The sequence below is a fragment of the Gastrolobium bilobum genome, unplaced genomic scaffold (genome assembly GCF_033153095.1).
Source record: "Gastrolobium bilobum isolate Gb01-03AN ecotype WA unplaced genomic scaffold, APGP_CSIRO_Gbil_v1 utg11277, whole genome shotgun sequence".
Lineage (NCBI taxonomy): Eukaryota > Viridiplantae > Streptophyta > Magnoliopsida > Fabales > Fabaceae > Gastrolobium > Gastrolobium bilobum.
In genome coordinates this window covers 61,543-81,490 of record NW_026895347.1, presented here as the reverse complement: position 1 = coordinate 81,490, position 19,948 = coordinate 61,543, and the positions used below count along the sequence as shown (strand labels likewise).

The window sequence follows — 19,948 nt, the reverse complement described above, 5'->3', positions numbered from 1 at the left end:
ACTTGAAACTCGTTTTACAAGTCCTACATATTATTCTAGTAATTATCATGCACTTACATTAATTTTCTGGGATACTTTTTCGGTACACATTTATACCGACTAGCAGAACCGGTATCTGCACTTTTCTTCCGAAAAGCGACTTTCAGCATTCTTAATCACTAATTACGATTATTAAGCCTCATAAATAATTATTAGCTTCAATTATGGAATCATTTCCTATTTTCACATAATTAATTAATTAAATACCTTAATTAACGGTGCGGATTCTTACAAAACATGTCGTGGATGTTGGCCAAGTTCGGAGGCAAGGCAAGCTGATAGGCAACAGGTCCTACTCTACCAAGAATCTGGTATGGCCCAATATATCGCGGGCTCAGCTTCCTTACTCCGAGTGCCCGACCAACACCAGTGACAGGTGAAAGTCTCACAAACACGTGCTCACCCTCACTGAATTCCAGTGGACGATGCTTGACATCAAAGTAGCTCTTCTGGTGATTCTGCGCCTGCTTCAACTTTTCTCTGATCATCTGGATCTCCTGGGTGATATCTTGGACAAAGTCCAAGCCAAAAAGCTTCTTGTCTCCAACCTCAAACTAGCAGGTAGGAGTCCTACACCTCCTACCATACAGTGCTTCGTAGGGCGCCATGCCCAGGCTAGCATGAAAGCTGTAGTTGTACGAAAACTCAACCAACGGAAGGTACCTATCCCATGCTGAGCCCTGCTCCAACGTGCAAGCCCGCAACATGTCCTCCAAGGTTTGGATGGTCCTCTCAGTCTGTCCATCAGTTTGAGGGTGATAGGCGGTACTCAATCTCAACTGCGTACCAAAAGCCTCCTGTAGCGCCTCCCAGAACCGAGATGTGAACTTCGGGTCCCTATCACTGATGATACTCTCGGGCACCCCGTGAAGCCTCACAATCTCGCGAGCATAAAGCTTGGCCAACTGCTCTGTAGAGAAGCTCACCTTCACTGGAAGAAAATGGCAGACTTCGTCAGTCTGTCCACAATGACCCAAATAGAGTCACAACCCGCCTGAGACTTAGGCAATCCCACCACAAAGTCCATGGAAATACTCTCCCACTTCCACTGTGGTACTTCAAGAGGTTGAAGCTCACCAGACGGTTTTTGATGCTCGATCTTCACCTTCTGGCAAACCAAACACTTAGACACAAAAACAACATCTTTCTTCATGCCCGGCCACCAGAAGTTCTTCTTCAGGTCTTGATACATCTTAGTAGCACCAGGGTGGATAGAAAACTAACCCTTATGGGCCTCAGCCATAACCTCTACGGTCAACAGACCTCGAGGAACCACGATCCTCTGCTGAAACAAAAGAAGTCCATCTTCATTCCAAGACACACCGTCTTGGTTCTTCACATAATATAGACACTGTGTCTGAACTTGTGCCTCTTTGATCTTTTCTGACAGCTCATTCACAATGTCTATTGCTTCCATCTCGAGAAGTGCACTCCCACACAGAGCGGTCACTGCCAGGTTTCGGAACTTCTCAACCACATCAAGAAAACCAAGTAACAAACTGGATGAGCTCCCAGGTTTCCGGCTCAAAGCATCAGCTACCACATTGGCCTTGCCAGGATGGTACTTCAACTCGAAGTCGTAATCTTTTAGGAACTCCATCCATCTCCTCTGCGTCATGTTCAACTCTTTCTGGTCGAAAAGATACTTCAAACTCTTGTGGTCACTGAACACCACAAACTTCAAACCAAAAAGATAATGCCTCCGAATCTTGAAAGCAAACACAATAGCAGCCAACTCCAAATCATGAGTAGGGTAGTTCTCCTCATGAGGCTTCAACTGCCTCGAAGCATAGGCAATCACTTTGTCCAACTGCATCAACACACAACCTAGCCCCTTCCCGGAGGTGTTGGAGTAAAGCTCAATCTCAAGCGCAGGATCAGGAAGGACCAACACAGGTGCAGTAGTCAGTCTCTCCTTCAACTCCTGAAAACAAACCTTATACTCGTGAGTCCACACAAATGGAGTCTCCCTCCGGGTAAGACGAGTCAAAGGGAGAACCATTGTGGAGAAACCCTTGATGAACCTCCGGTAGTAACCTGCCAAACCCAGAAAGCTCTTCACTTCCGTAACTGTCTTAGGCCTCTCCCAATCCAGCACGACCTCGATCTTGTTCGGATCCACTGCAACTCCTTCAGCATAAATCACATGCCCAAGAAACTTCACAGACTTGAGCCAAAACTCATATTTGGAAGGCTTCGCATACAGTTTCTTCTCCTTCAGCACTTATAGAACAATTCTCAAATGCTCCACATGCTCCTCCTCCGTCTTGGAGTAAATCAAAATATCGTCAATGAAGACGATCACAAACTGATCCAGGTACGGCTGGAAAATCTGGTTCATGTAATCCATGAACACTGCAGGTGCATTGGTGAGTCCAAACGGATTCACCAAATACTCAAAATGACAGTATCTCGAACGAAATGCGATCTTAGGGACATCCTCCGGCTTCACCCGAATCTGATGGTATTCAGACCAGAGATCAATCTTCGAATACACGCAAGCACCCTTGAGCTGATCCAACAGATCATCAATCCGAGGAAAGGGATACTTGTTCTTGATCGTCACCTTGTTCAGCTGCCTGTAGTCGGTGCATAATCGCATTGTCCCGTCCTTCTTCTTCACAAAGATGACCGGTGCTCCCCAAGGAGACACACTCGGTCTAATGAAATCTTTCGCTGAAAGATCCTCAATATGCTTCTTCAGCTCTGCCAGCTCCGGTGGCGACATCCGTTATGGAGCTAATGAAATAGGCCCCACACCAGGCAACAGATCAATGGAGAACTCTATCTCCCTCTGTGGCAGAAACTCAGGAATCTCCTCAGGAAACACCTCGAGGAATTCCCTCACCATAGGAATGCCAGTGATATCCTCTTGTGTCCCACTCACCAAACCTCCCAACATGACATAACCAAATGCCCCAGCTCTCAAGGCTCTCCTAGCCAGTAGCAAAGAAATGTACGGCGACGAACTAGCTGTGGAATCACATGGAGATATCACCACACGCTTGGCACAACAGTCAATCAATGCACAGTTCCTGGACAACCAATCCATGCCCAGAATAACCTCCAAGTTAGCCATCGGCAATCCTATCAGATCTACCAAATACTCATGGCCATCCCACTGAAACACGACATCTCGATGTACAGTGGTAGAGTCACACTTTTCCCCGGTGGCGGTGGTCACCCACAACGGTGGAGAAAGCACAGACATGGGAACTCAATCCCCATAGCAATCGGGGTTGTAACAAAAGAATGCGTAGCCCCAGAGTCAAACAAGACATCAACAGATGATGCACCAATAGTAACAGTACCTCTGACTAGGTTCGAAGCTCGATCTGACTGCTGACGATCCAGGGTATAAACACGCCCAGAAGACGATGGCACTGCCGGTGCCGAAGTAGGTGGAAGGGGAACCATCTAAAGTGGCACTGCCTGCACTGCAGTAGCTCTCGCCGTCGACGATGGACAGTCTCTAGAGAAGTGGCCCTCCTTGCCACACTGAAAGAAAATCAACTGGCCCGTAGAACATGGCCCAAAATGAGTCTTCCTGCATCCCAAACACTTGGGAGCAAGAGGTCTCGCTGCACTCCCCTGAGCAGAAGTCCTCTTAAACTGATTCGGCGCTTGCCGAGCCGCTATCTGCTTTCCCTTGCCCTTTTTCCCAAACTTCCTGCCAATCTTTCCAGCATCTGGTCCAGGAATGGAATAGGGAAATGGTCTTTCCTGGTTGCTTTATCGAGTCTCCTGTAGTCAACACACATCCTCCAGCCAGTCACTGTTCTTGTGGGAATCAGGTCATTGTTCTCATTCCTAACCACAGTCATCCCTCCTTTCTTGGGCATTGTCTGAACTGGACTCACCCATGCACTATCTGAAATAGGTTAAATCATCGCAGCATCAAGCAACTTCACCACCTCTTTCCTTACTACCTCCTTCAGAGTGGGATTAAGTCTTCTTTGTGGTTGCCTCACTGGTTTGACTTCTTCCTCCATCAATATCTTGTGAGTGCAGAAGGAAGGGTTGATACCCTTAAGATCTGAAAATGACCAGCCCATGGCAGTCTTGTTCTTCTTGAGTACCTCAACCAACTTCACTTCCTCCTTTTCAGACTAAAACTCATTGATAATGGCTGGGTATGTTTGATCATCCCCAAGGAACACATACTTCAGAGTAGAAGGTAGTTCTTTCAGTTCCACCTTAGGTGCTCCCTTAGGAATGTCATCCACCTTCTTTTCAAGCTCTTCAACTACTGGTTCCTCCTGATAAAATTCCCCACTCATTTCTTCCTTACTTTTGTCTTCCTCTAACAACAATTCCTCTTCTCCTTTTACTTCCTCCACAACATCCTGTATGATATCTATCCTGAAACAATCCTCCACATCAGCAGGATGTTTAATGGCTTCAAACACATCAATTGTAACTGTCTCTTCATTCACCCTTAGCATTAGCTTCCATTTTTCAACATCAATCAGGGATCTAGCAGTTGCTAAGAATGGCCTCACTAGAAGTAAAGGGCTTTCAGTATCTTCTTCCTCCTTATCAAGTATCACAAAGTCAACTGGAAAAATAAACTTATCTACCTTGACCAGAACATCTTCAACCACACCTTCTGGTCTTTTGATGGATCTATCAGCAAGGTGCAATATAAGATTAGTATCCTTCAGGGTGTTGATTCCCAAGGCTCTACATACAGTCAATGGCATCAAGTTAATGCTAGCCCCTAAATCACAGAGTGCCTTCCCTACTTCCACATCTCCAATGGCAATAGGGATGCTGAAACTTCCAGGATCTTTCAATTTTGGTGGAAGCTTCTTCTGGATCAGGGCACTACACTCTTCTGTTAAGGCCACTGTCTCACCATCCTTCAATTTCCTCTTCTTAGACAGAAGATCCTTCATGAATTTGGCATAGGGAGGCATGTTCTCCAAGGCCTCAGCAAATGGAATGTTAATCTGTAACTTCTTAAAAATATCCAGAAACCTTGCATAGTGCTGCTTCTGGATTTCCTGCTTCAACCGTTGAGGATAAGGCACTTTAGCATATGGAGATAGGTTGATTGGCTGGTCCTGCTTCTCAGCCATCTTCTTCTTCTCCCACTTCATCAACTTCTGGGGTGAAGAACTTTTTTCAACCACTACCTCTTTTTCTTTCTTCTTTTCCTCAACTTCCTCTTCTCTATCATTTTCAACTACAACATCTTCAACAACAACTTCCTCCTCATTTTTCTTTTCTCCCGCTTTCTTCTCATCCATTTTCTTGTTCACTGGTTGGAGCACAAGCCCACTTCTTGAAATAATAGACTTGCAGTGCTCCTTTGGATTCACCATAGTATCACCAGGGAACCTCCCCTGTGGTCTCTCAGATATCTATCTTGATAGCTGACCAATCTGGGTCTCCAAGTTCCTGATAGATGCTTCCTGATTTCTGAATGAAGTCTTAGTCTCTTGCATGAATGCAGATGTTCCTCTCTAAATGAATTAGACCCCTGAATGTAATCTTGAGTAGTCTTGGATAACTGGGCAAAGGCTTTTTCCCATGCAAAAGTATCACCTTGCTGTGATGAATTTGGTGGTGGAGGATGTAATGGAGGATTCAACTGATGGTTGGAACTATAACTGAACCCTGGGTGTTGATTCTTGTTCTTCCATGGTGGCACATACACATTTCGCCCCTGGTTGTTCTAGTTCCCCTTATCACACCACACTCCATTAACCTCTGCTTGTTCTGGTGATCCTCCATAATCACAATCATCTGTAACATGGTTTTTCCCACAAATGGCACACACACAATTGGTGTCCACAGAAGCAACCTTTTGTGAGGATAGTTGCTTAGTGAGAGCATCCAACTGTTGTTGTTGCTGTCTCTGTGTCTGCATCAACTGGTCATTCCTTGCCAACAAGGCATCATACCCATCCAACTTGATGATCCCTGTCCTTCTGTCACTCACTGGGGCATTATCAAATTCCTGAGATGCCAATGATTCAAAAATATCCAAAGCCTCTTGAGGAGTCTTGGTGGTCAATGATCCATCAACAGTGGCATTCACCAATGTCCTAGTATTGATGGTCATCCCTTGTAGGAAGAATGTTGCTTGATTCCACACCTCTATTCCATGCTGTGGACATTTCCTCAATAAAGTCTTGAATCTCTCCTAGGCCTCATAAATGGATTCTGACTCTTTTTGCTTGAAGCCTGTGATCTCATCCTTCAACTTTGCCCTCTTGGCTGCTGAGAAGAATCTTTGCAAGAACTTGGTTTGCAGATCATCCCAAGTTGTTATACTCCCATGAGGCAATGATTGCAACCATCTCCTTGCATCATCCTTCAGTGAATGAGTGAATAGTCTCAACAGAATTGCATCCTTTGTGACACCATTAATTTTCATAGTATCACTCAACAACAGAAAATTTTCTATATGCAAGTAAGGGTCCTCTGCACTGGTTCCAGCAAACTGCTCCTTCTGCACTAACTGTACCAATGCAGGCTTCAATTCGAAGTTGTTTGGCTCTACTGTAGGGCGCACAACACTACCAATTGGAGGAGTCACTGCAGGAGTCATGTAATCTCCCAGTGTCCTCTGTTCTGGTGGTGGTCTATGGTTCTCTGCCATTATTTCTTCTTGGTTGACAGCACTGGATTCACCCTTCTCTTGAAACTGTCTTCTTTGTCTTGCTGCCCTTTTGTTCCTTCTAATTGTCCTTTCTAATTCTGGGTCAAATAACAAGGAATTTTTATCAATAGTACCTCGCATACACCTGAATTAAAATGGAACAAAAATTCATACAACAACAACAAAAAATATCAAATACTGAAATTAAAAGATTCAATCTTTACAACTAATGGTGTCTGTCAATGTTGAAAAACAAATTCTCCGGCAACGGCGCCAAAAACTTGTTGTCAAATTTAGCAAGTGTACTAGTCAAACAAGTAATAAAATGATGAGTAAAGATCGTTCCCACGAGGAATTGTGTCAAGCACTGACTAACCAAATGTTGTTAAGTTGAATCAACCAAAAGATTATAAATTGCATTTATTTCTTGTCACCAAAAATTTAGTTTGAATAAAATTAAAGAATTGATAAACAGATAAAGTGCGAATATAATTTAAAGCAAGTAGTCAGATGTCAATTTCTCTCAAGAATGAATTTATGGATGAATCAATTTCCATGATGAATATCTACTATGTGATGTTGATCAACCTTTTTCTTATCATCTCAAGATGTAATGTCTTACTACCCTGATAGACACATTAATCAGAAACCCCAATGTCTTGGTGATCCCTTTCTTAATACATGCATTAATCACTAAGGTCTTAAGACCACATCAGAATCCTAGCATCAATGTCTTGACTACTAGAACACTAATGATGAAGTTGTCAAAAATAGAGAAACAATGTAAACATGTATGTTCTACACTATTTATCAACATGAAGAATTAATCAAGACAACTTCATACAATCACATAATAGATAAACAAAACATCTAATTAACCATTCATAAATTCAAACTTGAGTTCCATTGAATCAGACTACAAGGGACTCTACTCAGACATAATACAAAGAACAACAAGATAAGAAAGAACAAACTCCATTGTCATGATAGTGAGTCTTCAATCTCCAAGTATAATTATACAAGATGTACTAACTAATACAAAACTACTCCTAAGAATTTGGAAAGTAAGAGAGAGAATTCAGATCAGAGGATCTGATGTAGGAGGGAGAGATATGATGGATGATATATCAGAAATGTGAAGGCCCTTGCCTTTTATAGTGTTACAAATTACAACTGAAAAATAACATGGGCGCTAAAACGTTCTAGATGGGCGTTTTGGCGTCCATGTTTGACGGGTGTCCAACTGCTTTCAACTAACTTGGGCGCTAAAACGTGAGCTGTTGAACGTTTTAGCGTCCATATCTGGTGAATGCTGAACTGCTTCCAACAAACTCCAACGCTAAAACGCTTGGCTTGGACGTTTTAACGTTCGAGACCAGAGTCTTTTTGCAGCAGCAGGGCGCTAAAACGTTTGGTCAGGGAGTTTTAGCGCCTAAGACCAGCAACTTTCGTCCTTAGTTTGCAGCAGTGCGCTAAAACGTTCTAGGTTGGACGTTTTAGCGCTTGGCACCAGCAACTTTTGCCTTCAAATTGTAGCAGCGCGCTAAAACGGTCTGTGAGGACGTTTTAGCGCTCAACACTTAAGCATTCTCTCTTTCTCCAGAATCTTCTTCTTCTCTCTGCTGCTCCTTGAGCTTCATTTCCCTACAAAACAGTGTAGATTTTCAACAAAGCTTTCAGAACTTACACTTGAGGGCTTTCTAGGACATTAATCTCTTTTTCATCCAATTAATCACATAAATTAATACAAATTCATGCTGAAAAACCTGATGAACTAGGGGTTTATCATCCTAATATTCCATGCGCCACTCTTGTGTTTTTCTTGCTGAAAATTCACTCATCTAATCACCTTGAAACCTTGCCTTCTTCCTCTCCATTAGGGACGCCTAGCTTGTCTCCCTTGGTGTTCGTTGGTGGCTTTGAAGAAGGGTTCTTCCGTCTTGACAAAGGGAGGTGTGGATCAACATTAGAAGGCTTGTATCTTCAAGCCTCACCTTGATCATCTTCAAGGTTTGGAAAGCAAACAAGGTAACATCCATGTCCTAAAGCATGTTTCTTGATATGGTATATGTAATTCCACTTGAGAAAATTTTTGTTTTTCCCTCTCACATGCCTACGGCCTTCAAGGCCCATTCTTTCATTGGCCTTCTCATTACGTGCCCAAACCATCTCAATCTATGTTCTCTTATCTTCTCAGCCACCGGTAGTACTCCTACCTTTCGTCAAATATCGTCATTTCTTATCTTATCCATCCTCGTATAACCACACATACACCTTAACATCCTCATCTCTGCTACTCCCATTTTATGCTCATGTTGCCTATGTGCTGACCAGCATTCAGCTCCATACAGCGGGGGATTTTTCAAGTCACACAAAAACCCAAATGCACTGCGCCATTTCATCCACCCTGCTCTGATTCTATGATTTACATCCTCATCAATCTCTCCACCTTTTTGCAAAATGGATCCCTGGTATTTAAAAACGTCTTTCTTGGGTACCTCTTGACCATTTAGATGCACGGGATCTCGGTCTACATCTCTTACCAGAGAAAACTCACACTTCAGATACTCAGTCTTGCTTCGACTTAATGTGAATCCTTTAGATTCCAATGTGCTTCTCCACACTTCAAGTTTTCTATTAACACCATCCTTGCTCTCATCAATAAGCACAATATCATCTGCAAAAAGCATACACCGTGACACTTTCTCTTGAATATCTTTTGTTAGTTCATCCATAACTAAGGCAAAGAGATAAGGACTTAGAGTCGACCCTTGGTGTACACCTACCGTGATAGAGAAATAACTTGATGTTTTGTTACAAGCTTTCACACATGTAGTAGCCCCATCATACATATCCTTGATTGCCTTTACATACTTTGATGGTACCTTTTTCTTCTCCAGAACCCACCATAAAACTTTCCTTAGAAACTTATCGTATGCTTTCTCAAGGTCTATGAACACCATATGTAAGTCTTTCTTCTTTTCTCGATATCTTTCCATTAGTTGTCGCATCAAGAAAATGGCTTCCATGGTATATCTTCCTGGCATAAATTGAAATTGATTTACAGAAACCTTGGTATCTCTCCTCAAGCGATGCTCAATAACCCTCTCTCACAACTTCATAGTATGGCTCATTAGCTTAATGCCTCTATAGTTTGAACAATTCTGTATATCCCCCTTGTTTTGTAGATAGGCACAATCATACTTTTCCTCCATGCATCAGACATCTTATTTGTCTGGAGAATCTTATTGAAAAGATTGGTCAACCATTTTATTGCCACATCCCCCAGGCCTCTCCACACTTCAATAGAGACACCATCAGGTCCCAAGGCTTTATTAATTTTCATCCTCTTTAAAGCCTCCTTAACTTTATGGCTATCAATTCTGCGCACAAATCTTCTATTCAAATCATCATAAGCGTCCTCCAAGTCCACCTCGCTTATATCTCCATCCCCATTTAACAGCTTGTTGAAGTAGTTCATCCATCTTTCATTTACATCTTCATCTCTCACCAAAAGTTTTTGATTTTCATCCTTGATGCATCTAACATGGGTGAGGTCTTTACTTTTCTTGTCCCTTATTTTTGCAAGTTTATATATACCTTTTTCACCATCCTTGCTCCCAAGATTTTTATACAAATCAGCGAAAATCTTGTCTCTAGCTTCTCGCACTGCTTTCTTTGCATTTTTTCTCGCCAATCTAAACTTTTTCAAGTTCTCTTCACTGGGACTTTTATGCAAAGATCTAAAGCACTCCTTCTTATATTTAATTGCCTCTTGCACCTCTCCATTCCACCACCATGTTTCCTTTGTATGAAATCCATTTCCTTTGCTTTCTCCCAACACCCTCCTTCCCATATTTTGAATACACTTAGCCATCTCATTCCATATTGCATTTGCTCCTCCATCAAACTCCCAAGGTCCTTCGTGCAACATTCTTTCATTGAACTCTCTTTTTTCCCTCCTTAAGCTTCCACCACCTTATCCTCGGGTTTTGAGCCCTCTTCCTCATTGTAAGTACTTTGTTGAACCGAACCTCCTAGACTACCAGCTTATGTTGCATAGCGATACACTCTCCAAGGTAGACCTTACAATCGACACAAGAAGTTATATCTTCTCTTCTAGCCAGAAAGAAATCAATTGATCACACTAATGTAACAAAAAATAAACTTTTATTATGATGATTTTCAAAATAAATGCAGGGCATGTGGGGAATTATTGAAGACGCGTGTAGCGGTTCTCCTTGAATACCTTTATCCATAATCACGAAATCAATAGCCACTCACTCCATTTTCAATTTCTTTTATTGACACATTTATATTTTTTTATTAATTATTTTGAATTTTTTTGTTTTCATATTATTTTTTACCGTAATAATTTTCTGTTATGAATGACAAAAATAAAATTAACAATTATACATAAATAATGTTAAATGTTAGTTTAATTATTTTTATATCATTCTCTTTTATAATATAACATTATGTTGTTAATAAATATGTAAATCTTATTATTTTTATTTTAACATTATTCCCCTTTAATATTACTTTTTTTCCCTTTCTTCCTTTCAAATATGCAGAAGCCATTAACTATCTTGACTGGGGTACCATCTGAACCAGCATAGTATGCGTGATTGCAGTGAAGACACAGACTGTCAAAGCCATATTCAGCACATTCGAAGCAGGTCGTGTGTCATTCCTTAGTTGGGTCTTGGAATGGCACAAACAGCTCTCATATGCATCCTCTGTATGGAATTTGACGATATTTATTCTTTTGAGATCGTAAATTGATGCCAAAGAAATTATTGGGCAAGCCGGAACATCTAATCACAATTGGCCGATCTGATTATAGAAAATGGTCATCATCAAAGTAACAACATGTTGAGTGATTATTATATGAATATTACGAAAGTAGAAGTATAATATGATGCTTAAAAATCCTATTTATTTTTCAATTTTTTTTTTCTTTTTGTGTAAGGGAATATATTTTCAAAAGTTTCACCTAAAATGAAACCAAAACAATTTTTTGCCGCATATAAGCTTGATGTATGATGGGACGGAAATCCGTGCCCATCTAAGCCCATTTTGATGGCAAAATACCATCTGTTCCCTCACCTGATGAGCAACTTTAGCACTAAAAGCACATGTTTTATATCTTTATCACAAAAACACAGGTGGGAACGGAATGTGACATAATCTTTGGAAAATATATAAAAGGGGACCAGATTTGGGGCATTAAACACACCTGCTTCACTCACTCAATCTTTCTGACCACTTTTCAGAAAACGGTGAAAAGAAGTTTCCAATGAAGCACAAGTGGGCAACACTCAACCAAGGAAAAAGGTGCACAGCAGGGAATAAACGGTTCCTATTGGCCAAAAAGGAAAGCAAGGCATGAGAGGTTTCGAAGGAAAATAAAATCTCAGTAAGAACTGTCCTATCCAGCCACGTGCGCCCCATAAAGCACTGTTCACACCGCCCCTTTTATGCAGTCAAGAAACCGACTCCAACGAATTTACAAGCTTGCCATTCACTCTTCTACCTATAAATAGGACGTTCCAACGCGAAGACATCCATCGAATACCTGAGGAATTGAATTCCTTGAGAAGAGATCACTTAGTTTATTTTTGTAGTTTTTTTTGTATGTTTTAACTTTAGTTAAGTGACAACACTTCTTCTTCTTTCTGTATCACCCACTTGAGACTCCTCACGAGCAACAACCATATTCTCCACTTTTCATTTAGTTGTAATCAGTTTGTTTTCATTTAAATACAAGTGTTATTTCTCTCCTTTCCATTCATTATCTCTGAACTGAATCTCGAGTCTATGGGACTTCAGTTTGGAATAATTATGTTTAAACTAGTAGCTAAATTATCTGTGGAATGAAAAAACTGCAAAGTTCTTAAAAAGTTATTTTCGAAACTCTTGTATTACAGCTTTTGTGTTTCTCTGGTTAAGTGAGCTATATTCATTGTGTATCTTTGGGAATCGAACACATACTAAGAACGGATCTTCCATAAGGAAGGGATTTCAGACAACTTGACTAGAGGGGAAAGGCAATCTTGTGGAAACAATACTGCTGGTTGCCTTAGGAATAAGGGGTCACCTCGTTCATTTTAAGGTTCTGCACTAAGTACCTGTTGGAGTCAAGGAAGCCATAGGAATATGGAAACTTGTGAGCCATCTAGTCCATAAGCTGAGGAATCAGACGTTGGCAGAAAGGAAACTGGAACAAATACTTAAGTGTTGAGTCTTGAGTAGAGAAAATAATTATTTATGAATGCAAGAGTGGATCCGTTCCTTCTGTTAATATTGTTTTTAACCCCCCACCCTGTTGTCTCTTGACTATTGTTATTACTTTTTTTGTATTTTTCTTCTTTATTTAATCTTGTATCTATAAACCTCTCATGAATATTGTTGTACCTTCCCTAAACAAGAAGGATGACATACATAACGAAGCGATGAACTGTTTGCTGTCTGATTGAACCTACTGTCCTTGAGGAACGTTGTCAAGACAGTAGGGAACGTCTGGCCAAACAGGTCAATTACTAACTTTTCTTTTCATTTCCATTCTTTATAAAACAATATAAGACACTAAATAGAGTTCTATCCTCGTGGGAACAATAATCTGGGCATAATACTCCCATTTATTACTTGATGCGTGCACTTGCGCACTTGGGTTGAACTAAGATAACAACTGTGTTCTTTCTTAGTGAACTGAGGAACGTTTTCATCATAATATGCTTTTCACCCAACAACTTTTGCAACCCAACAATGTATTTACGAGAATTAATTGTCATATATGATTTTGTTAGGTCCTGAAGATCCGTATAAGAATGTGCACTCAGGGATATCTGATTGACTTATAGCCAATGATAATCATTGCGTACTGATACTAGGCGTATAACCAAAAGTGGTGTTGTGTGTGCTCTGTGGTGGCAATAATCACAATTAGATTTTTCAAGATGTGTACCTAGGGTCTTTAACCTCTTATTTATGAGGGTTACCTTTCTAGGCCTAGGCCCTCATGATCTCCCAGTTGGTGTGGGACTCTGGTTCTAATTGATAGGGATAAGGTTCTTATCCTTTTATTCTCAGTAGATTCTGCTGTTGAGATATGAATGGAAATATATTATAATCCCTTATTGGATATGCGTTTATGATATGGATCCAGTCCAAAACAATCGCCCCCCAGCCCGGTAGTTCGGAAACTCAGACTGCTGGGATGCTTGAGCCCACCTTACATGTCAGTTTTTCCGAGGTATCGCAAGCCTTCTTTAGATCTAGTACAACTATCATTTTATTCAGCCAAGATAACTGCTGGTAGGTGTTTTTGTTTCTTTTATCCGGTTATGCCTGTAACAGCCCGTTGTACACTGGTATTATTAACATTGATTATTATATTCAGCGCAATTACAATCACAGCAGTAATTTAAAAATACGAGTAAACTTTTTCTTTTTGATTACGTAAGCGTTTAAAAACAATAATAAAACGTAATGACATAAGCTGTGATCATAACTGAAATCTAAACGTCGAATAAATAAAATAAAAGCCTAACTATCATACATTACTTATTTTAAGTACTAAGTGGTTCCCATAAACCCACTTAGCATAAATTTCACTTTTACGATTTTTACATAACTGAACATGCTTCAGTCTTTTCGACACTGTGCAAAATATCCATACTACGAACCTCTCATCCTTTTGTATGTTATTCTAGACTCAATTACCTTTTCAACAAGGTATCACACGCCTCATAAAGTTTTCATTTGCTCCAGTTATCACCGTTTGAAGTTGGACAAGCAAAGCTGTCAGCCAACCCCAAACAGGGCACCAAACCTACATCACCATTTCTACGATTCTGAACAACTCAACTAATTGCTCTTAAATTTTTATACAGTAAACTACACTCCTTAAGAATTAATTTGACATATCATGAGCCTAATTTTAGTCAGAATTGAGGGAGTTACAATTTTTGCAAAATTGTAACCCGACAGCCCTTATGTGTAGGGCCATTTGGGCAGTCTCCACTCAAATGCGTCTACAGGTCGCCTCACAACTTCAAATGCTACCAAATTTGACACAACATAGCTGGCATCTCAAGATTTAAAATGATGTATGGTACGTCCTTATTGGACCTCTGTGGAGGGAGATATGTTCTCCCAAGATCAGCCTAAAAACTGCCATTTTAGTATAAATTTTGACAGCACCTCCTTTGTTTATTCAACCTATCCCATTTTATCAAAAGTGGGTTTTTATGCCTCAAGTGTACCTAATAGACAAGGATGGCACTTAAGTCCAACAATGCCTTGGTGCTCTTACAACCCATAACAATTTGCATTATTTTCATCCATTTACAATACATTTCTTACTTTGTCCAAACTTAAAATTATTTCAATCACATTATCCAATTGCATGCATTCTTAACAATTTGCATATAAATCATAACCTAGAATAGGTCTATTGCCCTTTCATCACATACATGCTTTAGAATATTACACAAGGTCCAAAATTATCAAATTATAATTCTCCAAATGGTAAAGATAAATACAAGGAAATCCTCAAAATACAACAAAACACATCATCAACTAAACTTAGCCAAAATGTAGCATGAACAAATATGACAAGATGTATATCCCTAATGCAATATACAATGTTCATGCTCTAGGTCTAGCCTACACCAAAAGTGGCATCAAAATACGAAAAAAAACTCTCCAACTTCATAAGCTCATCCTGTGGGCCTCTTGCCCAAGGCTCATGTCCCGCTACAACCTCGTCAAATAATGCCCCAAACGCGGGAAAAGATATACGAATATATCTCAGCAACCCAGAGGTTTTGAACATCACTCCGCCCAATGGCTCACTCATATGTAAATGTACAATAATGAATCATAACAACCAAAAAGGGATATAGCAAGGGATTTAGAGAAGTAGGGGGATATACAAGCAAACATCAATGAAGCTGGAATGGTCATAGCCAAAACCATGCAACATTTGGCCTATTGGCCTCAGCATATAGCCTACATGCTCTCATCCGAGAATGTGTTCCCAAAACATCATTCAAGGAAAACTCCATCCAATACACCCGAGACATTCCTAGAGTGCTCCTTGACGGATAACAGCTCTATGACCCTGATGCTCTCCGGTAAGTATATCGATCGTACAAGTAATATAATGATAAGTAGAGTATCGTCTCCATAGGGATTGTGATCGTATATCAAATAATAGTCCTTTCAAGAATGTATGAGTTCAAATGGTTTTGTTTGTGACAAATAATGTCGATTTGAATAGAATTAAAAGTAAAGACTTGTTTTTGTGTTTTTATATTGAAGAATAAAAATAAGAATAAGAATGAATTGATTTGTAAAAATGAGAAAAGCATTGTAGCTAGGACACACTCACCATATGATCCCCACTTCTTACTCTGGATTGATTTACAATATTCAATTATATAATTACTCAGATAAATTATTATCTAGAATTAATTAATTAAATCCCAATCCCTTGGCAATTTAACCCTTTAACCTCAATTGGAATCCTAATCCCTTAGTAACCCCTCATGAGAATTAAGCAAAGAACTCAATAAATTAAGCATCTGCAATTAAATATACATCTTTTCCTAGCATGCATAGTAATTGTTATCTTACCCCCTTTCAAGATGAAAACCCCAATATTCCTATATAGGGTTCTAACCCTCAAACTATCCTCAACTATTAGATTTATCAAGTCTAACAAAGAAGATATAAAATACGCACAAGGTAAAGATAAAGATAATTATATAAACGAAAAACCATAAATCAATCCAACGTAATAAGGGTTCACATAGGGTTCGTGACCCTAACTACAATAAAGAAAAAACTAGCCAAACATAATCATGGCTAAAAATCCAATATTCATAAAAACATAAAGTAAAAGAGAAAGAAGAAGAAGAAGAAGAAGAAGAAGAAGAAGAATTTCTCTCTGGAGCTCTCCTTCTGACGCACGACGGTCTCCTTAGGTCCAGAATACCTAATTCTGTGCTGATCCTCCTTTTTATAATCTTCTTTTTCATCTTCCAAAATTGCCCTCTTGAAAAGCACGGGCTGTGATTTCCGCAAACTGGCGCTCTCAGCGCCAGTTCCACGCCAAGAGCGTGGTTGCCTCTGAATCATCACGCCGTCAGCGTGAAATCCACGCTATGAGCGTGGGAGAAAGGATGGTTTCACGCCATCAGCGTGACATCCACGCTATGAGCGTGGATCTTCATTTTGACAAGTCTCCATTTTACTCCAATTTTGTATGCTTTCCTACAAAATCAGCATAAAATCAGCTGAACAATCCTGGATTTAGAATTTCAGTAAAACAACAATAAACGTTGCCCTTTTACTCAGGATTAACAATTAATCTTCCTCTTTTTGGCTTGAATTTACCCATATGCTGAAGGCATATCAAACAATTCCCAGATTTGAACGTTGTTGTCCTCAGCAATGTAATAGATTAAAGAGAAAACAAGATCAACTCTGTGAAGAAATACATGAACATAAACATAAACATCTTAAGAAATCAAAATGCTATGCATGTATAACTTCCTAGTAAAAACTTCACAATAAAGCTCTTCAGTTGTATCAAGAACATAGATCCTAGCTTGAATATTCCTCACCAGATAAATACATTCTCATAACTCCGTGTCTGAGGTTTCTGCACTCATTCCATCAATGTAGTAGTAATTCCATGATCTTGAACATATTCTCAAGTTTCTAAAAGTGAGGAACCCATTTGCCATGCATAGACTGATCAAAAGGTCTTTGATAGGGTTATAACTTGGCCTGGTTTGGGGGTAAGAATCTTTTGGTTAGAAGCTGATTAATTTGGAGAGATTGAAATCCTAAGATTTTTGACATTGATTCCTTCTCAGCTCTTCAATTCTGCCATTTTGACATTTTGGAATTCTTTTCCCTTTTTCACTACCTTTTCTTTCTTTTGTTTTCTTTTCTCTTCTGAGCTACATTTAAATTTTTTTCAGACCCTTCTTTTTTTTTCATTTACTTAACTTTTTCTTCTGAGAAGTACCTTGATTCTAACTCTTGGAATCAGCATTTCAATCTCTCTCAAGGTGTGTCAATGGAACATGGTTAAGCAACTTTCATATGATTTTTGAAAAAATTGGTCTCAAGCTCAAAAAGGTTTAACAATGGAAATTCTTTCTAGGTAGGCTATTTGGCTCTAAGTTAACAAGAATAAATGTGCCCTTATCAGTCATGCATGCAAGCCAGAGAAACAGTTCAAGTTCTAGAAAACTACTACAGTGAGGCCGCTCTGAAAAAAGATATTCTGTTTAGGCTCAATCCTCACAGCTATAAGTCTAGCTAGAATCTAAATTCCAAATTTCACTTCAAGCATTATCTAAGAATAATTCACCAAAGAACAATTATACAAACGAGCAATCATCATGCTCAGATTATATAAAACGAATGAATGCTTCACAAATATCTTGCTTCTTATGATTCAATCCACAATAGTGCTAAGCCAGCTTTGTCAAATCTGAGATTGCTTGTTCAGGTTTTTAAAATATATATATTTTTTAAGATAAAGAGCAACACAAAATACTAACTAAAATGACTAAGAAAAATTAAAAGAGTTTAGAATATCTCCCCTGATAGAAGAATTGCAGTTCTAAGATGCAAGCCTACTATTCCCAGATTTAGAGAATTGTTGTCCTCAGCAATAATTAAACCACAAGAAGGAAGAAAAACCTGCACAATGGAACAAACAGTGGCATATAGGATGAACTATAATGCGCACATTAAAACATCAGAGAGATATATACCATCACAAAATAACTAAAAATGCGAAACAGAAAAATAAACTAATATACAAAGTCTCTGTTAACAAGGAGATATAATCAACCCTCCATGTCATCCCCTTCAGCAGCGTGGGATGACTCAGCAAATGGAGGATCCGTTGGTACTGGATGTCTTGGTGTCTCTTGTCAAACTTCAGCTCCCGGTGTCTCTTCCAACTCGTATCAAAGAGTTTCACCACTTCCTTTCTCATTGCCTTCTTCTTTGTAGGATTACGCCTCCTTTGAGGCGTCCTCACCTCTTTGACATCATCTTTTAGAGTTTGAGGAAGATCCTTCAATTCCACTTTTGAGGTTCCATCTTCTTTATAATCATCTGCTTTTTCAGGAACCTCAACCGCTACATCTTTTTCTTCCTTTAAGACTTCAAGACTAAAACAATCCTCTTTTTGAGAAGATTGTTTTAAAGAATCAAAGACATGAATAGTAACGGTCTCATCGTTCATTCTTAGCTCGAGCTTCCCGCTTTCAACATCAATCAGTGCACAAGATGTAGCTAAGAAAGGTCTACCCAGCAAAAGAGGCATCTCAGCTCCCCCTTCCATGTCCAGCACCACAAAATCAGCAGGGAAGATGAACTTGTCCACCTTCACATGAACATCTTCAATAATACCACTAGGCTTCCTCACAGACTTATCAGCAAGTTGAAGAGATGCTAAAGTAGGCTTCAACTCGGTGATTCCCAAGGAATTACAAACAGAAAGGGGCATCAAATTAATGCTAGCCCCTAGATCACATAATGCCCTGCCAATTTTAGTGTTCCCAATTTCAATAGGAATATTGAAGCTCCCTGGATCATGACGCTTAGGCGGGAATTTCTTTGTAATAATAGCACTACACTCCTCAGTGAGTGTCACCGTTTGGCATTCTTGCAACTTGTGCTTCCTTGACAACAAATCCTTCATGAACTTGGCATAATTTGGAATGCTAGCCAAGGCTTCAGTAAATGGAATGTTGACATGCAACTTCTTGAATATATCAAGAAACCTTCTATACTGTTGCTTCTGATCATCCTTCTTGAATCTTTCAGGATAAGATGCCATGGCTCTCACATATTCGGGACTCAGCTCAAATTTCTTCTTTTCAGCAACAATAGGTGGCTCTTTTACTTCACCTTTCTGAAGAGGTGTCTTAACATCAGAAGGAATCACCTCCTCTTTTTCTGGCTCCTCAACCGCCTTAAGCTTCTCATTAGCTTTCACTTATGTGCTCAGCTTTTCTGGAGCTGCTACCACCTTACCACTTCTAGTTGTGACAAACATACAATCCTCCTTGCGATTTGTATCTGTGTTACTAGGGAAAGTGCCTGGAGTTCTATCAGCAACTTGCTTAGCCAGCTGGCCAATTTGATTCTCCAAATTCTTGATAGAAGCACTCATGTTTTTAGTATTGGCCCTAGTCTCTTCCATGAAGGCATTGGAGTGTTGAGCCATCTGTTCCACTAGCTTCTCCAAATCAAAGGGTT

The 19,948-nt window shown here is 39.8% G+C and overlaps 1 protein-coding gene and 1 non-coding gene across 2 annotated transcripts; one reads left to right on the top strand and one right to left on the bottom strand.

Annotated features, from left to right (window-relative positions):
- Positions 1-4,148: 4,148 nt before the first annotated feature.
- Positions 4,149-5,366, bottom strand: LOC133306512 (uncharacterized). Its single transcript, XM_061506840.1, has 2 exons — positions 4,924-5,366; positions 4,149-4,812 (listed from the first exon to the last, which is right to left on the bottom strand). Exons 1-2 carry the CDS (start codon positions 5,364-5,366, stop codon positions 4,149-4,151), a joined length of 1,107 nt encoding a protein of 368 aa, XP_061362824.1.
- Positions 5,367-6,146: 780 nt separating this feature from the next.
- On the top strand, positions 6,147-6,253 carry LOC133306555 (small nucleolar RNA R71). The gene has a single exon (XR_009750911.1). It is a non-coding gene; the product is annotated as a small nucleolar RNA R71 (small nucleolar RNA).
- Positions 6,254-19,948: the final 13,695 nt, after the last annotated feature.

Excerpts from the sequence above, each read along its gene's own strand:
- LOC133306512 (XM_061506840.1), bottom strand. The coding sequence starts at position 5,366 with ATGGTGAATCCAAAGGAGCACTGCAAGTCTATTATTTCAAGAAGTGGG. Across the intron at positions 4,813-4,923 it reads AAATTCATGAAGGATCTTCT|CATCCCTATTGCCATTGGAG; the intron begins GTCTAAGAAGAG and ends TGGAAGTTTCAG.